A 23,006-nucleotide genomic window follows, 5' to 3' on the forward strand; every position below is an offset into this window, starting at 1 on the left:
AGCAGTTGAATGTAAAAGATTTACGCATGAAATTCAAATGAAGGAAATACATGAATTGAGTGAAACAAATAGCACCACTGTCCAAGAGAAATGTACTGCAAATTGCAAATGCAAGCCACAAAGGTATTTTTGAATCTTGTGGTAGCTCCATTAAAAAGTTAAAAGAAATGTGGAACTAATTTCATTAGTATATTTTAACACAATGCATCCAAAATATTCTCATTTCAACATGTAACCAATATAAATGTTAATATTTTACATTGTTTTCATACTAAGTCTTTGAAATATGGTGTGTGCTTTACACTTACAACCACATTTCAAGTGCTTAGTAACCATATGCAGATAGTAGCTATGATGTTGGACAGGGCAGCTCTAATGGAAACTGATGGTTTTGCTACTGGTGAATTTCTCTGGCAATGAAGTGACAGCCACACTGTTTGTCAGCTCAGTGACGGCATGGCCATATCTAGCCCTGGTCGCATGGTCTCAATCTTGGTTCTGCTTCATATTTTCCAGCTCTGTCCTGTTTCATTTAAGAGGTTTAATATTAGTCAATACATTTTATTATTACCAGTGTGCACATAGAATTGTCACAAAATCTACAGGTTGAAGTGAAAGTATTGAACAGTGTATTTTTGGAAAACAGTAAGAAACCAGCTTTAAAAAAAAATCTGTGAACACAATTTTGTAGGGGAAAAATGGTGATATGATATTAACTCAAAATTTTAGCCATTGAAAATTTGAAAGACTATAAATATTTGCTACTGAAGGAGAGGGCAAAGAAGAAATAATTCCACAAAAATAAAAATTCATTAGCCAAGACTTTTATGACCTGGTATCTTATCAGAATATCTAGATGAAGAGTTTTTTCTTTAAGCTCCCAATGAACCACTGAGTAGCTGGGTAAATTTGAAAATTGCCATAAATGCCCTGAGCCTTAGTTTCTCCAGTTATCTATGGAGAACTAATATTTAATACCATTTTCAAATTTTAAAAAAGTCACGTGATAACACTATATAAACAAAATGCCTTGTAATATATTGTGAAACAATTAGAATAAAATTTTTGAAGTTGAATTTATGGAGACTACCACCTATTTTAAATTTCTAAATTCTACAGTTACTGGACAGTCTGAATTTTGGGGACTATAGGACAAGAAAAATATACAATAAGGCTAAACTGAAGAAATAATTTTCAAAATGGGGAAATATAGTCATAAACTTGGCTTTTAAAAAATTTGAGTTATGGTAAAACCATCCATGTGTCATACTTACAGAGACACATGGATGGTTTTTGCGAGGCTGATTTTTTGGGTTACTGCCTAAACTGTTGAAGCTGACAGATGTCTAAAGTGTAGAAATTCTGCTGCAAACACAATGCGTGAAATAAGTGAGAATGAACGGATTTCCGCGCTTGATGTCTGGTCTTCAACAGATAGTCATGGGACTGGACAATCACTCACTCAGTCAAATCACAGAATTATGAAGGGTTACTGAACAGTAGAAGAGTGCATTTTTATGCCACTGGTTATCTATATTCCTTCCATATTGGCTGAAAAATTGACTGCTTCTCTGAGAATAATATGATAAGTTTACTACCCTTAACTCTTCATCAAATTTTTCTTTATACTCCAACAGTTACCCAAGAAATGTCACTGTTTGGGTTTGTGTGCTTGATGACTGAAGTATGTCAAGTTGCTATCCAGGTCAAGGCAAGAAAGTGAATATGCTTTTGCAGTATTTTAATTGCCAGCCCATAAATAAAATATCTAATTTAGGAAATTTTGATATACAAATATCCAACTTATGAAACAGTTACATTTTGAGGAGGATTATCACTTTGAAAAATAATTCATCATTTTACAAAATAATTCACCACCATTATTTCTTTTTTTACAGACCTAGTTCCCTACTGAAGTTAATATAGATTTATTTACACAGATATTTTCAGGAATACATTCATCACAAACAGTGGAGTGCATCTTTATAGCATTCTTTCTTGTAAATGGGTTTTCCAAAACATATCTATGGTTAAGTGAAGTGCTATGAACTGAACCTAATTCTACTAAAGTTAGACTGAATTTTCTAGATCCTTTTCCACCCAACCCTGGCAATAAATAAGTAAATAAATAAAGGTGAGCAACAAGAAGATCAAGAGGGCATGAACACAAGATACATTGTTTACACAAATTGAAACATGATGTCAAGTCTCTCTCTGGTGTTTAGGAATTTCTGTTGATAGAAATATGAATAGAAATAAGAAGCAGCCTAATATTACTCACTTAAAAAACTTAAAAACACATCATCCCTTTACTTTGCAATTCTGCTGTTGTTTTACGTTTTCTTATTCTTTCCCTGCTGTTCCTCTTCATTAACACTACCTAATATCACTATATATTTAGAATAATATCCAATTCTAGGATATCCAGTACAAGCAATATCCAATATTTTGTTTAAACTCATAAATACCTCTGTCAGTGACATCTGAGGATTGTTAGAAACCATCATTTCTGGAACACTGAAAAGCAGGGTGTTAACCTGCTCCGAAGAAATCCTTCTACTATCACCATGTTTACCTGTAAAACATCAGCACCCTAACCTGATACAAATAAGCTACTGGGAAAATATTTTTGGTTGCTTTTATTGTTGGTGGTGTTATTGGAAGGAACAGAGGAAATTTGGAATTAAATTTCTTGTAAAGTATGTACCATGGTGATATATATGATGTTTACCGTTGGAGGAAAAACATACACACACAACAGAAGCAGCAAAAAAGGAATCATTGGAAAAAACCGCACGTATTGAGAGTATGACTACAATTCCCCTACTACTGTATGTCTGACTTAGAACAACTCAAGTATTTCACTGTCTCGCAGGGCTTATTCTGAGTCCTAACATATTTGAGATAAAGGTGTTCCTGAAGCAGTCAGAGCATTCACTAGGCTTATTGTGTTTCTCTAAACCTCCCTAGCCCATTCCTAAATCCCTAGGACAAAATCCAGATTTAGGAATGAGCAGCAGGTCAGTGCCTCTGGCTTTCCGGAAAACTAAAATCTAATATTTCAAGTTGAATTCTGATATCCCATATCAAATCCATTAAAAAAAAATCTACTAACTTCTATAATGTAATTGTCTAAAGAGTCTAATACATGACCTCTTTAATTTTGCATATTTCCTTTGCTTTACAAGAAGGGCCACAAATTTATGGAGTTTACCAAACTCATTCTCTCAAACTGTAGCATTTCAGAAGTGGCAGCAGTAACATCTATGTGTACACATTGTTTTGCCTGGTCTGCATTCTGACAGGCAGTACAATAAAGCAGTCAAGGGCATGGCCTTGAAGGACTCATCATAGCTTCATCACTAGCTGTGCACCTCAGCTTAGATAGTGCTTGCCTCGATTTTCTCATCCAAAGAAGTGGGGATAAGAATAGTAGCTACTTCAGAGGGTTGTCGTGAGCAGTACAAGTGTGTTAGTACACGCATAGCACATAAGACAGTGGCTGGCATTGCTATTGCTGTTAGTCCTTATTTTTGATGTACGGTAATCAGAAACTGGGTTTTGTAATACTAAGCAATTTTTGGTCAATTCTAAGTCGTATATGATTTGTATAGTCCATGGAGGTAATTTTTGACAAAACAAACTCAGCATGTTTCTGTTGATTTGAAATAAATGCTATTGCATGTGGTGAGGAAACCTATTTCCATGGTGGCTTAAATAGATACAAGTTATAGAATTTAAATTTTAAGAAGTTGCCAGCACCTTTTTTGATATTAGGTGAAAACACTTCCTTTCCCGTGAATGAGTATAAATATAAGGTAAATTACCTTATAAACAATAGAAGAAACAAGCAATGAAGATTTGTCCCCATGGGGAAAACTGTATAACTATACCTACTGTTAAAATTAATAATGATTTTGGGGTGATTTTAATTCTAAAGAAATATCAGTCACTGGGGTAAAGAAGAAGAAACTACTAGGTTTTTGTACTTCTTTTGAATTAAAAAATGTTGCACTGATTGAAAATAGGATTTAACTTTGCTTAGATTTAGATTATTAGAATGAATTCATTTTCATCTGGATGTTATGAACATGCAGTCATCTCGCTTTGTTTAAGGTGCTTAAATTGTTCCAATTTATTGTTATTCTTTTCTAGAACTTTTGCCACATTTTTGAAATTCCCTTATTCACAAAGCCTCATATTTATACTGATTGGCAGGTGAATCTGAAAAAGGTCATTAAAAAAAACAACATTAAAATAAAAATTATTTTCTGACAAAAAGCCATTAAAAATCATCTGTGGGCTTCCCTGGTGGCGCAGTGGTTAAGAATCTGCCTGCCAATGCAGGGGACACGGGTTCGAGCCCTGGTCCAAGAAGATCCCACATGCTGCGGAGCAACTAAGCCCGCGCGCCACAACTACTGAGCCTGCGCGTCTGGAGCCTGTGCTCCGCAACAAGAGAGGCCGTGATAGTGAGAGGCCCGCGCACCGCGATGAAGAGTGGCCCCCGCTTGCCGCAGCTAGAGAAAGCCCTCACACAGCAACAAAGACCCAACACAGCCAAAAATAAATAAATAAATAGATTAATTTTAAAAAAATAATCAGTCGTCAACATTTATTAAGACGAACATTTCCTTTACTTACTGAAAGGAAAAACTGGGCAACCTAAAACTCTAGAAATTATACCTGACTTTCATTTTTAAAGTCTGAGCTTGACTCTATGAGAAGGAGGCTTGTTTGCTTAAACTGTGTATGATAATGTTTTACATGTTCTTAAAAAAAAATTGGATAATATTTGTGTTTTAAAGCCAAATTGTGGGGCTGAGTGAAAAGTCCTTGCTGAGTAACCATCTCTAGAGACCGTAAAAAATTGTGAAAAGCTCTAATATTTCAGCTACATTGTTTTTTGCATATAAAAATATCTATTATAGGAGTTAACTAGCAGATATATTGAGTCACATTTGTTTTAATTGAAAAAGAGAGCTAAAAATTTCCTGTAAGTTATTGCAACAGTACAAGAATACAAGGTGCATTTATTTATTAACAGCAACAACGACAAATTGTAAAACAAATTGTGAAAGCAAAAGCGGGCTACAAAACAAGGGTGTTTGATAGCCTTTGCCTTATTTAAACATGACATGTCAATACGCCCCAGTTGATAAATGCTATAAAGTGTACGTTAGCATTGGCTCATTCACCTTTAAACATCCCCCACCCAGTGCACTATGGAAAATGTGTGTTATGGATGAGAAATGCTTCCTCCGTCAAGTATCACAATCTTGTGGTCACGTAATCTTCGTGGGTGACCATGTCTGTGAGGTTTGCATCGTAGTCTACACTGCAGTCCTCTTCCTTTGCATGTTTCTCCTTTGGTATGATTGGAACCGTGTCCTCTACCACCACCTTCTCTGACTTGAACGAACACACTCTCTTGCCCACCTGTAAACCCAGGGAATCCGTATTTCTTTCTCGATGATCTACTAATATACACTGTTCGCTGAGACCTGGGATGTTCAAGTCACCCCGGGAAGCTAACCCTCGAGATTCCAGTTGGATGTTTGTCTCTAGTGGTGCTTCAGCTTGTTGACGAGCCATCTCTTCCGAAACGGAGAAGATTTGGTTTGCATTTTGCTCGGCAGCGTGTTGTTTTGATCGTCTATGAAATAACCCGAAGTTTTTGATATCGGTCACAAAATTCACTTTTCTCTGCTTCTCCCTCGGTGGCTCCTGCACCACCAGGGCGGAGCCGTTGCTGATGGTGTGTCTTTCGGAGGCGATCGCTGCTGATCGTGGGTGAATCAGGGTGGTTAAGTCGAAGAGGCTAAAGTTCTTTTTCTTATCCTTGCTACTACATTCGTTATCACTCTTTTCATCCGAGTCTGCGGAGTTAGAAGAATCCTTCGTGCCCTGAGCAGATTGGACCGTAGAGAGTTTGCTTCCTCTTAGTAACCCCAGGACTTCAAAGCGGAAGCTAGAAATGTCTTGCTTCAGTTCCTAAGTGAAATGGAAAACAATGAAATTAGTCTGTGACCTAAACAAATAAACGTTAGGAATCATCATCTGCTAGTTTCATATATGGATCTGACATGTCTTCACTCATTTTTGAGAGCGAGGCGTCCACTCTGCTGTGGTTCTGTTTCGAATTGTCAGTTCTCTCAGGGGCACTTGTATCTATTTGTTATCTCCTAATTTCCCTATCGGAGTTCTGTAGTAATAGGAGACTTCCTACCGTTGATGTAAAAAGAAACAGGAAGAGTTGTCTTTCCCACCACTCTGTAGTGGAGTATGTTGGTTTGCTTTGGAACTAAAGTTTGAAATTCTTTCTCTCCAAAATATTCATCTGCTTTCAAGTCATCTTATATTCTCTCAGGGACATTTTGCTGTCCAAGGGGATATCTAAAACAAAATAATTAAAGTGGAGTCTACCCTTCCAAGAGTTGGCAGTTAGTTTCAATTGTTTATTACCTTGGAGTTGATTTTATCCCAACCTCTGGGGATAAAAAATCAGCCACTAAATCCTTGGAATTGATTCAGAACACATAGCACTTCCTAGATTCATCCATTTATCTTTTGGGGCAGCTGAATTCTCAGTCCTAATATGCTGGTGGCCTTGTGGTGGCCTCCTGCCTCCAGTCCATCTCCCAAAGCATCAGGAATCATTTAACTCCAAAATTCAGAGGTGTGGCAGCAAAGAACGTTTTGGATCCTAGCCAACTTTCAATCTGTGCTTTAAGTTTTGCAATTTATCTCTCTTCTTACCTAACTGGCTGCTTATATTTATTCTCTGTTAAGCCTGCTGTTTTTCTTTGTCAAAGGTCTCTTGTAGGGTTTTTTATTTGTTTGTTTCTGCCTATGAGATCTTATTGGCTTTAGTCAGTCTTCCAAAATCTCTAGCAACTCATGCAGGCTAACAAAGGCATTTTATACACATGATATGAGCAAATATATACTTCATGTATTCTACCTTTCTTCTGTGATAGAATTGAAACAAAAAACACAACAACTCAGGGAGGAAAAGCTACATTTATAAGCTACAGTTAAGCTCAAACCTTAAATTTTCTTTTACCAAAGCCATGCCAAACACAAAGAAGGTTTTTGTTGTCGTTTTCAGAACGTTGGTTACTAAGTGTTTCAGGCTTAGAAATCAGACCGACGTTTCCAAAAGTAAAGCTCACTCAGTATACTGAGTGTGCCTGAGATCAGCAATCAGAATGCCACAGGCACTAGGATTTTCTCTGCCTCCAAGTAAGTCCCCTCAATCTTTCAGATTAAGTCTGTTTGAAAGCAACGTACTTTGAAAAGAAATTTTACCCCCCCCCTTTTTTTAAATATATAAATCAATAGGGCTTGAATTTTAAAATCAGAAGACAGACAGGCTTGTTCAGAACACATGGCCCAGTTTCCAGCTCTGGTGTTAAACGTGCTGCACCTGGTTCCATGCTCTGTGGAATCTGCCTTTTGGCGACAAAGATGAAAGTGGTTACCTTAAAGTTCTCCTCAGTGAGACCTTCTTCAGTTTTGGCGTCTCTAATCATTGCAGCCACGTATCGCTTTACCAGGTTCCTCATAACTTCCTGAGGCATTTGAACACAAGAGAATTGATATTCAGTGCATTAATGTGATTTCTCTCTTGAGTCAGTTCCGAAGAGGAGATTGTGCTTTATTTTAATGTAAGTGTCAAGATATAAGAATAACTTACTTGATATTGGTGATGTCTTCTTAAATTATCAGCAGCTCGCCTCTGAAAAGGGAAGAGACATTTACTTTTTGGTTATAGTGAGATTGTACCATTCTGTAAAATAATGCCTGGTTCTTTTAATCAAGAATATTATTTCTCTCATTTCTGCAAAGTGGGAATTTTACTGGACAACAGACAATAAATAGCTAGAGAGAGTGCTTCATATGAATCAAAAGAATGAATGAACCAAAACAACACAGGGCAAGGTTATAATTCCTATGGCATTTAATATATAGAATAAGTTAATGATGATGGCAAGATTGTTCTTTTAATATAATTGATGAAGAATTAAGTAATCATACTTAGTATGTATCCCAAATCATTTTAAATGATCCTAAGAGACACAGATGGGACATATCAAATACAAAATGAATGTCAAATAAAAATAAAGATTTGATGGATAAAAATCTAGCATTATAACAATATGAAGATCTTCATCAATAGCAACATAGCAACATTAAGAATTTAACCATGATATAAAGCATGTAATCAGAAACACTGTTAAACAGTGAACTCCCCAACACTTAATTTCAAGCAGATGTACATTAAGAGGAGATTGCTGTTTTAATTAGATGGTTGAATTTAACAAAATAAAATAAAAGGTTCTGTTCAAAGATAGGGTTCATTAGATTGAAAAATAAATAAATGTGACTCTGAGCTATCATTTTGAAGAGATCATAATGGTTTGGGAGCAGAGCTAGTGTTAGCACAGAGCAATGATTATGGAGTGTAAAATGGAGAAAGATGTTTAAGGACTAAAAAGTGTCCATTATAAATTGAGTTAAATAATAAATGACAAATTATATATTTGCAGATTTCACTAGTATTCTAAAGATACTAGAAAAAAAGCTATCACAATCCCAATTTTATGCATGTCGAATAAATATCAGTATTGATTCTTAAGGAAGAAAACTAGCCAAAGTAATGTAAAATAAAAATACTTCTGTTACAAGGGAATGAATTTGGAAAACTGTGAGAAAGCAAAAGGGATAACATATCTTGGGTTTAATTAAGTCTTTTGATCTTGTTCCTTACTAAGTAATCATAGGCTGTTAAAATGGAATTTTGAAAAGGGCTGTGCATACATCACTGTGAAATGATATTAGACAAAAAAATCAAACAATTCAAAAGAAACTCTTTTTTTCTCTTTAGGGCAATAGGGGAAATTGGCATTTTCACTGGCCATGAGAATGGATTTGTGTTTCATGACTATTAGTGACTTTTAGAAATAGATGAGACCGTGCTTAACTATCTAAAGGCCACTAATGATTGGAATACCATTCAATATTACATGAATCTTAAGAACCAAATTTTAAAATGATTATGGTATTAATTAAAAGACTGGGAAATTTGAAACTTCATACAAAACTAGAACATCTTGAAAGAAATAAAGCATGGGAATTTTATGACTGGGCCACAAGATGGAGGTATGTGACTCCTGTTGAGACACAGATCAGCTGAAACCCGAGACAAAAGCACTTCTGGAAGGAAACAAGCCTTCCAGGTCTCCTTCACTTTTTTTTAAGTGAACACAAACGCAAAAGCAATCTGTACGCTAACTTCTTTAGCACTCTCAGTGTAAGAAGGAGATCGTATTCCATGGTTTAAGTAAATAGAAACTCTGAATTTAATATAGAACTTAGTCGACTCAATTTTTATTATCTTGGGGTTCTATAGCATTTCGCTAGTTTAGTCTGTAAAAAGCCAATTAAAACCTAGTCAGCAGAGAGCAGTTTGAAATCATGAGTTAACTTTAAATTTCCTTAATGCAAAACTAAAACTAGGGATGACAAAATCAGAAAATTATGAGTAATAAGTGAAAATTATCATGATGCATTTTAGTATTAAAATGAGCACAAACTGTCTTCCCTTCAGTAGAACCTTACTCATACATGAATTTTAAAATTGGAATGCAAATATAAAAAGATCAAAGATCACACTTTAAAAACTAATTCCAGGTTTATTTTTCTAGGAAAAAAATTTTTTTAAGCAAAATAGTCTGGCAGAAGGAAAGAACATGGAAAAAGTTTACTATGATAACAGTAAAAATTTATTCAATATCCATGGCCCAGGTTTAAGGCTAAGTTAATATAGTTAATTGTTTTTGACAACCAATTTGTTTCCACAACTAGATGGTCATACTACAAAACAGTTTTTAGTCTTGTGAGATTATATCAGCCAACCGAACTTTGCTATCCTAGGAAGAAAATAAGAATGGATGCAGTTAACCATCTTCTGAGTACTGAAAGCAAAAATGAATGCAATGAATTCACCAATGCTTATTGACCATTACTGTCAGGGCTACCTGTGTCTATTTTCTTACTTTAAGGGAGGTAATGTGGTGTGATGTTAACAGCACCTGGGACTGAAGGTGACTAAGCCTGAATGAGGAATTTATCTCTGACACCCTCTCCCTTCCACATTTTTTATTTTGCAAGGTAAAGTTAAACTCACTGAATGATTTTGAAGATTAAATGAGATAAAAGATTTAAGGCTTCTATTACTAACGAATGTTAGTTCCTGTCCTTTCTCCATTATTTTCCCTTTGTGATAATATTATGATTTAACATAGCTAAAACATATGTTTTTAAAAAATATTGTTGAATCACAAAACCTGTGGATAGTTTAACACATATTGGGATTGCCTCTGGAAAAGTAAAAGAATGTACTTAGGGGTAATTATCTTTCTTTGTGTAATTTGCATGGCATTTCATGCTTGAGAAGAACATTTTCTTTAGCTAGAGAGTTGGATGCTTTAGCCTAGGTAATAGAGATTTGGAAATAAGAAATTCATATTTAAGTGATAGGGTGAAGGGATGGTCCTGGTAAATATGCATAGATGTAACACAACTTCTGTAGGCAGTTATTTTTGTTTTATTAAGAATTTATTATTTTTTAGAGCAATGCAAGATTCACAGCAAATTGTAGGGGATGGTACAGAGATTTCCCTTAAACCCCTGTCGCCACACACGCTTTGCTTCCCCCACTATCGACATCCCCAACCAGAGTGGTGCATTTGTTACAGTTGATGAACCTACGATGGCACCTCACTATCACTCAAAGTCCATAGTTACATTATGTTCACTCTTTGTGTTGTACATTCTATGGGTTCTGAATGGAAAGGAGGGGACAGTAAGAGTCCCAGGGGAGCAGGGAATGTTGAGGGGAAACAGAGCTGGAGGCCTGGTGCTGGGGTGGAAGCATGATGACTGAGATTTCTAGCCTGGCTGCTGAGATGTTGGTGCTATTAGAAAAATGAGAAAGAATTCAATTTGGGATATGCTGACAAAGGACATTAAGGTGGAGGTGCCACTGTCTATTTTATATTTTGGGGGAAGGTTAGGACTAAAGAAAAAGATTTGAGGATTATATGCATAGGTACAAGAGTGGATACAATCACAAATCCACATTTCTTGGCATTGCTAACGGGAAACTATCATGAACAATAAAATCTTCGATAAATTGTGAATATATCTATTAGGAATGCATAAAATATTCCTTTCTTATTAAATTAGCTTTCTTAGGCTAATACTAAAATTAATTTAATTATCTAAATTCTCAGGATCTACCAAAGGTCAAGGAACACAAGATCAGGTTTCAAATTTCAATACGTGACGACTGACAAGTAGGCATTAAGAACAGGCATGTTACTTATTAGAACCGAAGAGCTGGTCCAGTCTCACTGCCTCATTTATAAGCAAGGAAACCAAGGTCCACACAGTTGAGTGAATAAGGAAAATACTACAATTTTCTAAAGGCAGTGCCAGTTCTAGAATCCCAGGCTAGAATTTACTCCTTACTCCTTGCTTTTTCGACCAAGTAGACACTAAGAGACATATAAGAACATCTGCTCCGCGTCCTCTGACTTGGCCTCTTTCTCCCAACACATCTTAGTTTGTGGGTCAGCATCCTTTCCAGACTGGATCCTCATTTATTTGAATAAAAATTAACCACAAAATGCATGGCATACGTTGTACTGGTTTCCTAGGGCTACCATGCAAAGTACCACAAAGTGGGTGGCTTAAAACAACAGAAATTTATTATCTCACACTTCTGGAGGCAGAAGTCTCGAATCAAGATGTTGGCAGTTCCATGTTCCCTCCGAGACTCACAGTATATTCCTGCCTTTCCTCTTCCTAGCTTCTAGTGGTATCTCTTAATCTCTGGCGCTCCTTGGCTTATGCCTGCACAATTCCAATATCTACTCCATCTCCACATGACGTGCTTCCTGTGTTTCCAGGTCTTCAAATGTTCATGTTCTTATGAGGTCTCTCCTCCCGTAGGAGCTCATCTTTACAAATCACATCTGCAAAGACCCTGTTTCCAAATAAGCTCATATTCTGGGGTGCTGCGGATTTTGAGTTCAAAGTATCTTTATGGGGGAGACACAATTCAATCCATAATATATACACTCTTTGCCATAAACATAATGATCATTTCTGGCAATTGGTGACATCGTTAAATATTTATAATAGAGCTTCCACCAACAATACCTCGTACGTTTGCAACCTCTTTGTTGGGTAAAGATCAGCTGCACTTCAAAAGGATTTACTCTCATAAGGGAAATCATTACATCTTATAACTCTCACTGGAAGTGACTAAGAACAGAATGGACCAGTGTGTGTTTATAAAAGTAATACAGTGAAGGACAGTTCATTAAAAAATACCTAAGTGGGTAAGAGGTATTTAATTTTTTCAAGCCATTCACAGGTTAAACTTTGATTGATAAGTGATCTGCAATGACTAGGGATTCTCTATTTTTACTAAAAAATAATGAACGAGGTAGAATTATAGCATGGTAGACCTGGGTCAGGAATAAAGAATTTTCTGTGGATGAGTTCATGTTTACAGCATTACTGAGAAATTTGTGGAGTTGCATTTGGCAGCTTTTTCTAAAATAACTTGGGTTGATTTTCTGTTATGTTTAAGAAAAATGGGCCACATGACTGATCAGGGACCTTCCTTGCCTAACTTGATGTCTAGGAAAAATATTTTGGAGGAAGACGTGCACTTTAAGATGGCAGTTTTCTCCACGAATAATATCGGAAGTCTGGCACGGTTCTTTGGCGGGGTGGCTTTGAACAGGTGCCCAGGGCACACCTGCCCACCACATTAGCAGACCTCTCTCTTTGCAGGTTCCTCCTGATTTGTTAGGACAAGACAATGGCAGTATTTGGATCACCGAACTAAAGATAAAGGAAACAACCAGCTAGTGAGAAGCATTGCTGCCCAGAGGTAACTTCTCATTTCAGTAGAAGTGTCAGGTTGCTTTAGAGCAGGAAGGGTTTTGCAGCTTTGAAAGAAAGGGCTCTGGGGAATCCATGGTGACATTTTGTCACTCTTTATCTCTCATTTTCCCGGGTCCAATATGTGGAATGTCAGGCTCACTCCACGTAGCTGGTTCCCTGCAGTCAATTGTCAGTGCCGTTTTCTCTCATTTCCACTCTGGTTTTGGTCTATCACTGATTTTAAGCCCATGAATTATGGCTTTTTTTTCTCTGCTTTGCTCACTGAATCCCTGAAAGGGGGCAGCTTGCTGTGCTCTTCTTTTAAAAAAAAACAAGTGAAAAGGCAAGGGGCCATTTCAGGATGTGATCCCTCTGTAAAGATTGTAGTTTGGCTCATTTATAGATGAATCTATCCATATTGTACTCTATAAACATACTTTCCAAGCATATAAAAGTAAATGATATAAAAAGCTGAAGGTTGCCTTGTCAAAGCAAGTATTCAGGATCTCACTCTTGAAATACCAAGAAGAAATTTGTTCCTCTAGATTCCCACTTAGGAAAGAAAATTTAATTGAAAGGTCCCATCAGCAAATCTTACAGCAATAAATTAGGGATTGAGAGGTACCCAGGCATGAAAACAGTCATATCTGTAAGATTTGTCCGTAGGCCTATGACAAGTCATGAAGATTAAGGGGTGACACATTTTGATAATTATAAAACATGAAGTCTGAAAGGCAAGTACTATTAGCATTTTTTCTTTAGTAATGATAGGTGATGTTAATCCATTCGCTGCTCCTAAGTCTCTTGCAGTGACTTAACTGAATGTCTTTCTGTTGCAACTGGTCAGGCATGAGTATCCCATCTGTGACCCCAGAGTTGAGTGGTGCTAAGGGGCCCTAACAGAGATGGTGTTTCGTGTTCCCCTCACTATGTGCTCCAGAGAAAACGAGAAAGTGGAAAACATAAAACTAGAGGTTAAAACCATTTTTTTATGATTTTGTTAAAAGACCTGGTAGTTTTTTGGTTCCGTATATTGCCCATTAACTTTAGCATTCTATTTGGAAACCTGGTCTATGGCATTAAACAGGATTCATATTAATTAAACACTGGCAGGATCTTATTGCAGTAACATCTTTTTACTTCAAATTATCTAGACCTCTTGGACAACAAGTACAAACATTGGCTTTTAGTTTAAAAAGCTGAGCTAGATACCAAAGCTTTTTTAAACAGGAATTTCTAATTAAAGTTACAGGCTGGAAGTGCTTGTTAAAATGGAAATTCCTGACGATTCTAAGACACACTGAAGTTTGACAACCACTGTTTTAATACTGAGAAGGGTATTTGCTGATAAAAGGTGTTTAAATTCTATAAGTAGTATAAAAAACCAGAAGGCTATAAAATGTTGCTTATTTTATGATTGTACTTTCAATATGCTGCCTCTTGGGTGGGATTTTCATGATTTCGCAGAAACAAAACATCTCTCCATCATGGGCTTGCTCCCACAATATAAAAGTGTTGGTCAGTAAAGCATTTCTGCTTCATTTCTGCTTTCTCCCATAAAGCATTCCAAAGGAAAACTTAATTTACCTGGAATTCCCAGTCACCCATAAAGGGAAGTCCAAAGTTTAAAAAAAAAAAAGTTAATGAGTTTTCAGAGCTATTTGTATCAGTTATTACCCATAAATCGCAAGATAAGATCACCAATGTTGGGCTCCCAGACTGTGGCCAATCAGTAACCCTGAGAGCACTGGCTTCAGGCTTGCAGGGAGGGATCAACAGGGTAACACTCAGGCAGCCGCTGGTGACAAGAGTATGTGAAGCACAAGTGGGAAGGTTTAGAGAAAATGCCTCCAAGAATGTATAAACTCTACCTCCAGGTCAGCTTTAATTTTCTTCTTCACAAATGTGGAGCAAGTTGGAATGAGAGCAGAAGGTAGGCCAGCCTGTTAAACAAGGGCTTTGGGATACAGGAATCTAAGAGGCAGCGGAAAACAGTGGTGGGTTCTGCAAAAGCTGCTGAGAAAAATCAACAGGTGGACACACATGTGGAGGGTGTTGTTGCAAGGTCATCAGAGTTTTCAGGGAAACCAGAGAGGGTGATGAAACGCACATGGGATGGGGAAACAAAAGACCCCAGTTTTTCCCCAGCTCTGTCACCTAAAACACTGCACAAGGTAAACAAGCTCTTTTTTAAAGGAAATAGTTGAGCTAAAGGATTTCTAAGGTCCCTTTGAAGTGTCATGGGGTCTTCTAAGCCGGGCCTTCATTATACAAAGTGACTGCCAGTGGTACTTCAAAGTCACCTTTCAGGTAATGGATGTGTGTCTATCTCTTTGTCTTCATCTGTCTACACGATGAACTATCAGGTAGATTAACCAAATTGAAATGAATTCACAGCACTCACTTTTGGAATTATTTTCTCATTTAACTCCTCCATGACTATTACTAACTTCTTAATTTACTTTTTATTTATCTTCCATTTTACTTTGCAAATAATACATATTATTTATTTCCATCTAAAACCTAAATGTATAAAGCTCAACTAAGAGTATGCGTACCACAATATGTCCTTCTCATTCTGGAAATGCAGTCTAGGTAAAAGGTAAATGTAGAGCACTGAGTTTGATTAGGTTGGTGCTTTACCCAAGCCTCCACTTGGCAGAGAAGAGGCAGGATTGAGAGTAGGAAGAGAATGGAGAAGAGAGAGGTGACTCACAATATCGATTTAGTTTCTCATAAATTCCCAAAGCATAAAAATATCCATTACCAAAGGTTAGTAAAATTTATATGGCTAGGGAAGAAGGAGTGATTTGAGGTCACAGTTAATTGTGAATTATCTTTCTGTGCACCAGCTTGGATCAAAATATTCAAATTTAGAGACAGAGACATTAAAAAGAAACTTGTTTTTCTGACCAGGAATGTATAGAAAAGAAAGCTCTTTAACTTATACCATTTACCCTTTGAATCACTGTTTTCATAGGAAAGCCCAAGTCAATGTTAAGCTCCTCTTTGCATCTAAGAAATGATGGTAATATACTCCTAAAAATATGTCAACAGTGGGAGGATTCTGGGGGACGGGAGAGAGAGTTGGAAGTCAAATTCTTAGAGTGGTCCTCCATTATTTTGGTGGCAGCACAGATGGCGCTCTTAAAATATTAGAGCAGGGCCCTATATTTTTTTTACAAGTTCCATGGCATCTTAAAACCCAAGATCCCTTCTGCTATTGCCTAAAATTAAAATATCATAGACAAATTTCTTTTGCATGTGGCTTTTATTTGGGGGCCCAGAAACTCTTTTTCAATTGAAATATTCCTACAAGAGAAAGCATAATAAGATAGTACTAATAGTTAATATCTCTTCAAGGACTGAAAATAAATTTCTTATGAATTTAAGAATAAGATGAGAAAAAGGACAAGTATATTGTGATATAGAAGGGAGTAAGCCAGAGTTCAGCAGATTTCAGAGTTCTGAAATCTTTTTCTGTTTATCTCAAGGAAAACATGAATTAATTCTCACACTGTTCTCATGGCCTCTTGCATATAACTATACGGTAATGTTAAATATGTCATGTAACATGTATTACAGTAAGATGTTCTCATATCTGTGTCCCCCATGTTAAAAACAATACCCTCAAGGATGGAAACCATGCCTTCGTATATCTCCTCCCACCTCTAATTCCTAGCTCACCTCCTGGCATGTGGAAAATGTACGGTAATTGCTTATTAAACCCAAATCATTATATTTTTTATTTATTTATTTATCTATTATTTTTTTTGCGGTACACGGGCCTCTCACTGTTGTGGTCTCTCCCGTTGCGGAGCACAGGCTCCGGACGCGCAGGCTCAGCGGCCATGGCTCACAGGCCCAGCCGCTCCACGGCATGTGGGATCTTCCCGGACCAGGGCACGAACCCGCGTCCCCTGCATCTGCAGGTGGACTCTCAACCACTGCGCCACCAGGGAAGCCCCATTATATTTATTTTATGAACATATTTTTTAAATGAATTGAACTTATTTTTTAAGAGGAAAATAAGACTCTTGGAGTAGAATAATTTTGCTGTAAGGTCAGTGATAAACTCTATAAATTAGTATGAGGATTGTCTATAAATTAGTATGAGGATTGCAAGGTAAGGCTTCACCATAATCTGACTTCCATTTTTAAGATCAGATAGACACCCAATTTCCAAGTTCACGGAGTGACGGTTTCTAGGAAAGAATATAACTGCCACTCCTAACCACCCTCTGTTTTCTATACTCCCTTGTCAGTCAATTTCTCTTTAGAATTAGAATTTTTGCAGAGATGACAGGACAATCAATGCCACTTTCAGGAGAGAAAGCCCCATCTGATGCTGATAACAATGCCTGGTGGACAATGAAATTAACGAAAAAGAAGAATCACTAAGGGCATAACTAGAGGTCATAAACTAAGTTAAATAAAATTAAAAATGAATTAATTTTTAATTAAATAACTGCTATTACTTGATTCTAATACAAAGGCATATTAGAATACTTCCAAAGCAATTTCTCTGAGAAGGTCCAAGTGACTAATAAATGTTAGGGTATTAATTTCTAAAACATGAGAACTTTGAAAATTAGGAAATTGAGTGATAAAGAAATGAAGAATGACATGTCAGCGGTTTGGCTGGAACAAAGCCTTAAATCCACGCCTTTTCTGTTGGAGTTGCTTGAACTCTTGCTTTCCAACATGAAAGAAATGTCCCAGGGAAGCATAATCTTCCAGTATAACAGGGACATGGCTCTGAACAGTCCTAATAGTTTTTACAAACACAACTTCTTGGTATTTAATATAATTGGGAGTTAGAAGCAAAATGTTGAACAATTGCACATATTCTGAAATCACTGCACTTGAATATGGCACAGCATTTTCAAGTTATAATATTTGTTCAATCACTGAATTGAGAAATTTTTATCAAGCATTCTCTGCTCTGTGCGGGGGCCTAGGTTAGGCATTAAGAATGTGAGGTATCTGAAACAGATCCTTTCCCTTACAATCCAGAGACAGAAACAGACAATGAGTCAGTCATACCACAGGTAACCCGAGGTTATAATTCTGAATATAGCTAGAAATTAAGGTTCTAAGAGGGGATGTACTAGTTCTCCAGGCCTTGACTGGTGGGTTTGGAGAGGCCTATGTACAGTGTGGTTCCTATTAAAATAACAGTGACCACCCTCAGTGGAGGAAATGGGTTTGTGAAACCATAGTTAACCAGAGTTAAGCAGGCAGTTTCTTAGACACAGTAGCTGTGCAATAAATGTGCACCGAATGCACCCAGTGAGAACAAAAAGAATAAAATGCAAATGTATTCAATAAGGAATACAAACATACTCAAGCACACATTTGAAAAAAAAACAAACAGTAATACCACCATGCTGTGTCCTTACCCCTATTGTTCCAAAACTTTCTGGCTTTCTTCTCATCTTTTTCTTGCACAGGTGTGTCCATATCCATTTGATCAGGTACCAGAGAGACTTGGGGCTTGGGATGACATTGAAGGGAGTAGGCAGGGTACCTCCTTCTTCAAAATAACTCATCCAAAGCTTTGTCCGAGCAAATTTCCATTCTATATCTGCATGGTCCTGAACAGGAAAACATGACAAGTGCTGACAGGTTTCTTAATTAACAAGGTGAGATAAACCTCACAGAGAGCCTGTAACCTGACTTTGAGTGGCTCTTGGAACATTAATTAAATTGCCTGTAAAAACAACGCTGACTCCCAGAGATGGTCATCTAAATTCAGACAGTGGCTTAGCCTAGAAAGGAGTCACAGCTCTCTTGTCACTTTTCATCCTTCCCACTTGCAGGAAACAGACATTTACAATAAATCCATGTTAAAGAGACTGCAGAGATTAGTTATGACTTGAAGATGAATCTTCATTTACTGCAATGTAGGCTTACATTAACTCAGTTTCATTAGATTCTGGCCACAAGCAGGGCTTTAGGTCTTACCCAAGGCCTTGAAACCCTGCCTAGGTAGGTGTCCATGGCTCATACTTCTGGTGTTTCCAGTAAAAGTCTTACTTGATACATTTCCATTTGAATAAACCTTGTCCACCTTTAGGCAACAGGCATAAACTCAGAGAGAAGTTCCTCTAACAAATGTACAGTAGGGTCTCTGACACAGCATTGAACCCTGACGTAACCTTGGCCAAATTGTACCAGGCGAGAGTATGGCTAGGGGTTGCCCACAAGCCTGAGGCATCGCCCTAATTATTTATTAATGACTCTGCTTTGTTAATCTCCTGGAAAAACTTAGGAACATTTGTGGCAATTAGATATGGGGCAGCCAGTCTCTTCTTAAATTAGCCACAAATCTTATTTAAGCAGAAAATCTGGGAAGTAGGAGGTGGTAGAAACTAGGCATACATACAAATTCAAAATAGTTCATTTTAACCCATTAATATTATAAAAAAAAAACCCTCGAGTTTTAGAGTAGGAAAAATCAGAGTATACTTCATTCTAATCTTCCTAAATTGCTGTGTGCTGATGAATGCATATGCTGTTTATACATTCTACTCTGAATAATACGGATTTTAGTCTAGACACTGGACAGCCCGTGCTTTCAACAGAAGTCACTGTATCTAGAAAATGCATTGTCTTCATTTTTGCTTAGCAAACGATTGATAAATGGACATACAGAAGCTACAGCTTCCCCTCGTCTCTCCTCTCCCATTTCTACTTCCTTCCCTATCTTCCTTCCTAAACAAGCTTATAGATTCTTCATTACTGAAGGAAAGCAGATGTTGTTCGCGTCCGCCATGGAGAATGGGACTGAGTGACATTAGCTTCAGGTAATAAAAAGGCAGCCCCACAGGTGAGGTGTTGGCCTGTGAGTAGCTTCTGCTGTTTCTCTTTCTCAGGGAGTCACAAGTTGAGGATTATCCTGACCCCACTATGTTCTCTTACTGCTGTCACAAAGCAGACTCTTCCTTTGGGATTCTGAAAGGGTCTATAACAACATCTACAGTGGTTCGAAAAACTGAAGGTGAAAAGTTCCAGGCTGGTGATGACTATAGTCACCTCTGCTACCCATCTTCTAACTCTTAGTTAATGTTTAAATCTTAGCTTAGGTATTTCCTCTCCTAGGAGCCAGCCCCCACTCTCATCTATCTCAGCTGTCTCCTCTCCCCACCCCACGTGACAGTCCTCTTTGCTGTGCTTTTATCACATTCTCCAATTCCTTTTCTCAATATTGAAATTATTTATTGAATTTTTTTGTCCATCCTATGTTCCTTTTTTTCTCGAGAAAAAAGGACAGGGACTTCGTATTCTGGGTATCCCTAAAATCAAGCATATGTCTGGCATATACTAGGTGCACAATAAATATCTGATCTATGAACAAAAGCGTGAGTGAGAAGAAGACTTTGAACATGGTCTGCATGATCACTTTTGCCTTTCAACTGTTACATTTTCTTCTTCTTTCATGCTTTATCCTAGAGCTCTGAATTAAGGGTAGCAGGACAAAAAGAGAAAGACCTCAGGGTAAATTCTGCTATTGTGGCACTGGTGAAAATCAAATACTTGGCATATTCATGCTCCAAGAAGGCATCACATGCAGGATGTTGGGGGTACACCTGTCTCAGGTTCTCAGTGCCTGCTCTCCTCTCAAGTAGCTTTAGAGTTTGGGCTAAACAAGAATAGAAATTTGAAGATCGTTCTCATCTCTACAAGTCACCTAGAAAGACACCCCACACAGGAGCAAAAAGACAATATTACACGGTTCCTGAATAATGTTCTCTTCTTGATGAAACTGATACATTTAATGTTTTATAGGATCCAAATCATATATACAATTTCTCTGTATATAGCTTGATAATTAGAGGCTTTCTAATATTTTTGGAAGGGTGGTCTGGAAAATAGAATCCACATTTGGCAAATGTGTTGAGTAGAGGAACACAGGGCTTCTGAAACAAATATACATATATATTTATGGACCCTCTAAAAAGTTTAAGATTTGTGAGATGCTTAAGTGAAGTTCCATAAATTCAGATATTCACCCGCAACTCCTAGGACCTAAGTATATTCAGTGGGAATACTCTAGTCTTGGAATCAGTAAATAAAAATCATTTCTTTCTATGTTTTATGCAGTTTTTCATCTGTGACAGGTGTCTTGCTTCCATAAAGACAGTATAATTAAAATTAGGAGTGCTGCTTCTCAAAATAACAATAATAACACCCCAGAGGATTAGCAATAGATTCGAAGATGCAGTATAATTGCAGTTATTTGTGGAGTAAATGGGCAGCCTGTAATTATTCTCATAAAAGCTACTTGTCTAAAGTATACATATGAAAGACTTAAGAAATATATTTCATTCCAGTATGGGTTTGCTTTGTCACTATTGCTAATGGCCACAGACACAGATCACTAGTATGCAAGTTGAAGGGGATAAAGAACTTCACCATTCTTGTTCATTGCCATATTTCTAGTTCTTAGGACAGTACCTGGCAACAGAGTTAGCACTTAATCAGAATTTATTGAATGAATGAATAAATAAGCTAAGTTGTTTGGATTCTAGAGTTTCAGATAAACACATATGGTATTGTATATTCTGCTACAGCATTCAGGGTTACTCCTCTCTGACGTTTTTCTGGGCTTTAAGAAACTGAAAATCCTGTGCTTTTTCACTCCGACTCCTCTCTGGGCTAGCTCTTGTATCTTGCCAAGCTAGCATGAGTCTGCTTATATCAAGATTGTAGATTAGATGGTCAGAGACAATGCAAAACCCACAGGGCACTGCATAGAGATGAGTTGCCTATTCATAATCCATAACTCACCTACTGTTTGCCATAGCCAGTGACTGCCTGGTAGGATAGATTTAGTATAATCATCTGTAATATGAAGAAACTAAAATAGTATGTAGCCAAGTAGGGTAATAGTGCTTAGAAATATCAAATTAACCATTTATATTATAATTCTGATTCATCTCATCAATAGCAATTATAGATTGTATTTCCTATGATAATAGGATGGAGTATAGCCAGGAACGACACATTCTAGGGGGGAAGTTATTCAACTTACAGCAATAAGTTGGTAAGAATTATTCATCATAGCTATTAGCATGTTAAGTAGGACAACCAGAGAGATGATGTTGTATGTCCCAAACATGGTGGCGCCAACAAACTCGGTGAATTCATGCTGCGCTTTGACATTGGTCACATATAAGTTGATTAGCCCAAAGATTGACCAAAACAGGGACTGGAGTGTCTCAAATAACCTAGAATAAAGATAAAATTACATTAATAGCTACATTAATAGAACCATTATACAATAAGATAGAATGATAGAACATGATTACTATGAGGTTATAGTTGATTAATTTAAACTTAATAAAAAGAATTAAAGAAAATTGTTTCATTATACTAGCACAAATGTGTACTTAATTTTCTCAAGAGCTTTGAAAACTATTTAGTTTCCTGGCCAGCGATGACAAATCGGACCCGCAGCATGTTTTTGTATAGTCATTGAGTTAAGAAGGGTTTTTACTTTTTCAGAGTGTTGGAAAAAAAAAATCAAAAGAAGAGTGATATTTTGTGACATGTGAAAATTATATAAATTCATATTTCAATGCACATAAAGTTTTATTGAAACACAGCCATGCCAATTCATTTATACACTGTCTATGGTTTCTTTTGTGTTACAATGGCAGCAGTGAGTAGTTGCAACACAGAACATACGGCCCACAAAGCCTAAAATATTTACTACCTGTCCTTTTCATAACAAGTTTGCAAACCTGTGTCCCAGGGCACCGAGTGACAGTTAATAAATAATAAATCTGCAGGCTTAGTCTTTAAAAAATGTAAGTTCTTTTACCTGATTTTCCTTTTTGATTATAGAAGGATTAAAAATAATGTTATCATTATGGATTTCCACATTTACAATTAAAATCGCACAGAGTGAATCCTGTATTATGACAAAATGTCTCAGAATGCTCAGATAAGAAGATTTGCTATTTTTTATATTTCAGGGAACATTTTCTTCATTACTTAACCTATTCCAAAAATGGAATAAGATGAAGAGTGTC

The 23,006-nt window shown here is 37.0% G+C and overlaps 1 protein-coding gene across 4 annotated transcripts in view; it reads right to left on the reverse strand.

Moving 5' to 3' along the window:
- Nucleotides 1-5,023: 5,023 nt before the first annotated feature.
- Nucleotides 5,024-23,006, reverse strand: part of TRPC4 (transient receptor potential cation channel subfamily C member 4) — a 174,715-nt gene continuing 156,732 nt past the window's right edge. For all 4 annotated transcript variants that reach the window (XM_059042126.2, XM_067016902.1, XM_067016903.1 and 1 more), the window contains 5 exons: nt 22,004-22,199; nt 18,369-18,563; nt 7,700-7,741; nt 7,485-7,574; nt 5,024-5,994 (listed from right to left, as the gene is read on the reverse strand). In XM_059042126.2, coding sequence (XP_058898109.1) covers nt 5,272-5,994; nt 7,485-7,574; nt 7,700-7,741; nt 18,369-18,563; nt 22,004-22,199 — 1,246 coding nt within the window. In that variant the 3' untranslated portion in view covers nt 5,024-5,271. The remainder of the gene's footprint in view (nt 5,995-7,484; nt 7,575-7,699; nt 7,742-18,368; nt 18,564-22,003; nt 22,200-23,006) is intronic.

This window comes from Kogia breviceps, chromosome 16, assembly GCF_026419965.1.
Source record: "Kogia breviceps isolate mKogBre1 chromosome 16, mKogBre1 haplotype 1, whole genome shotgun sequence".
In the NCBI taxonomy this organism is placed as follows: domain Eukaryota; kingdom Metazoa; phylum Chordata; class Mammalia; order Artiodactyla; family Physeteridae; genus Kogia; species Kogia breviceps.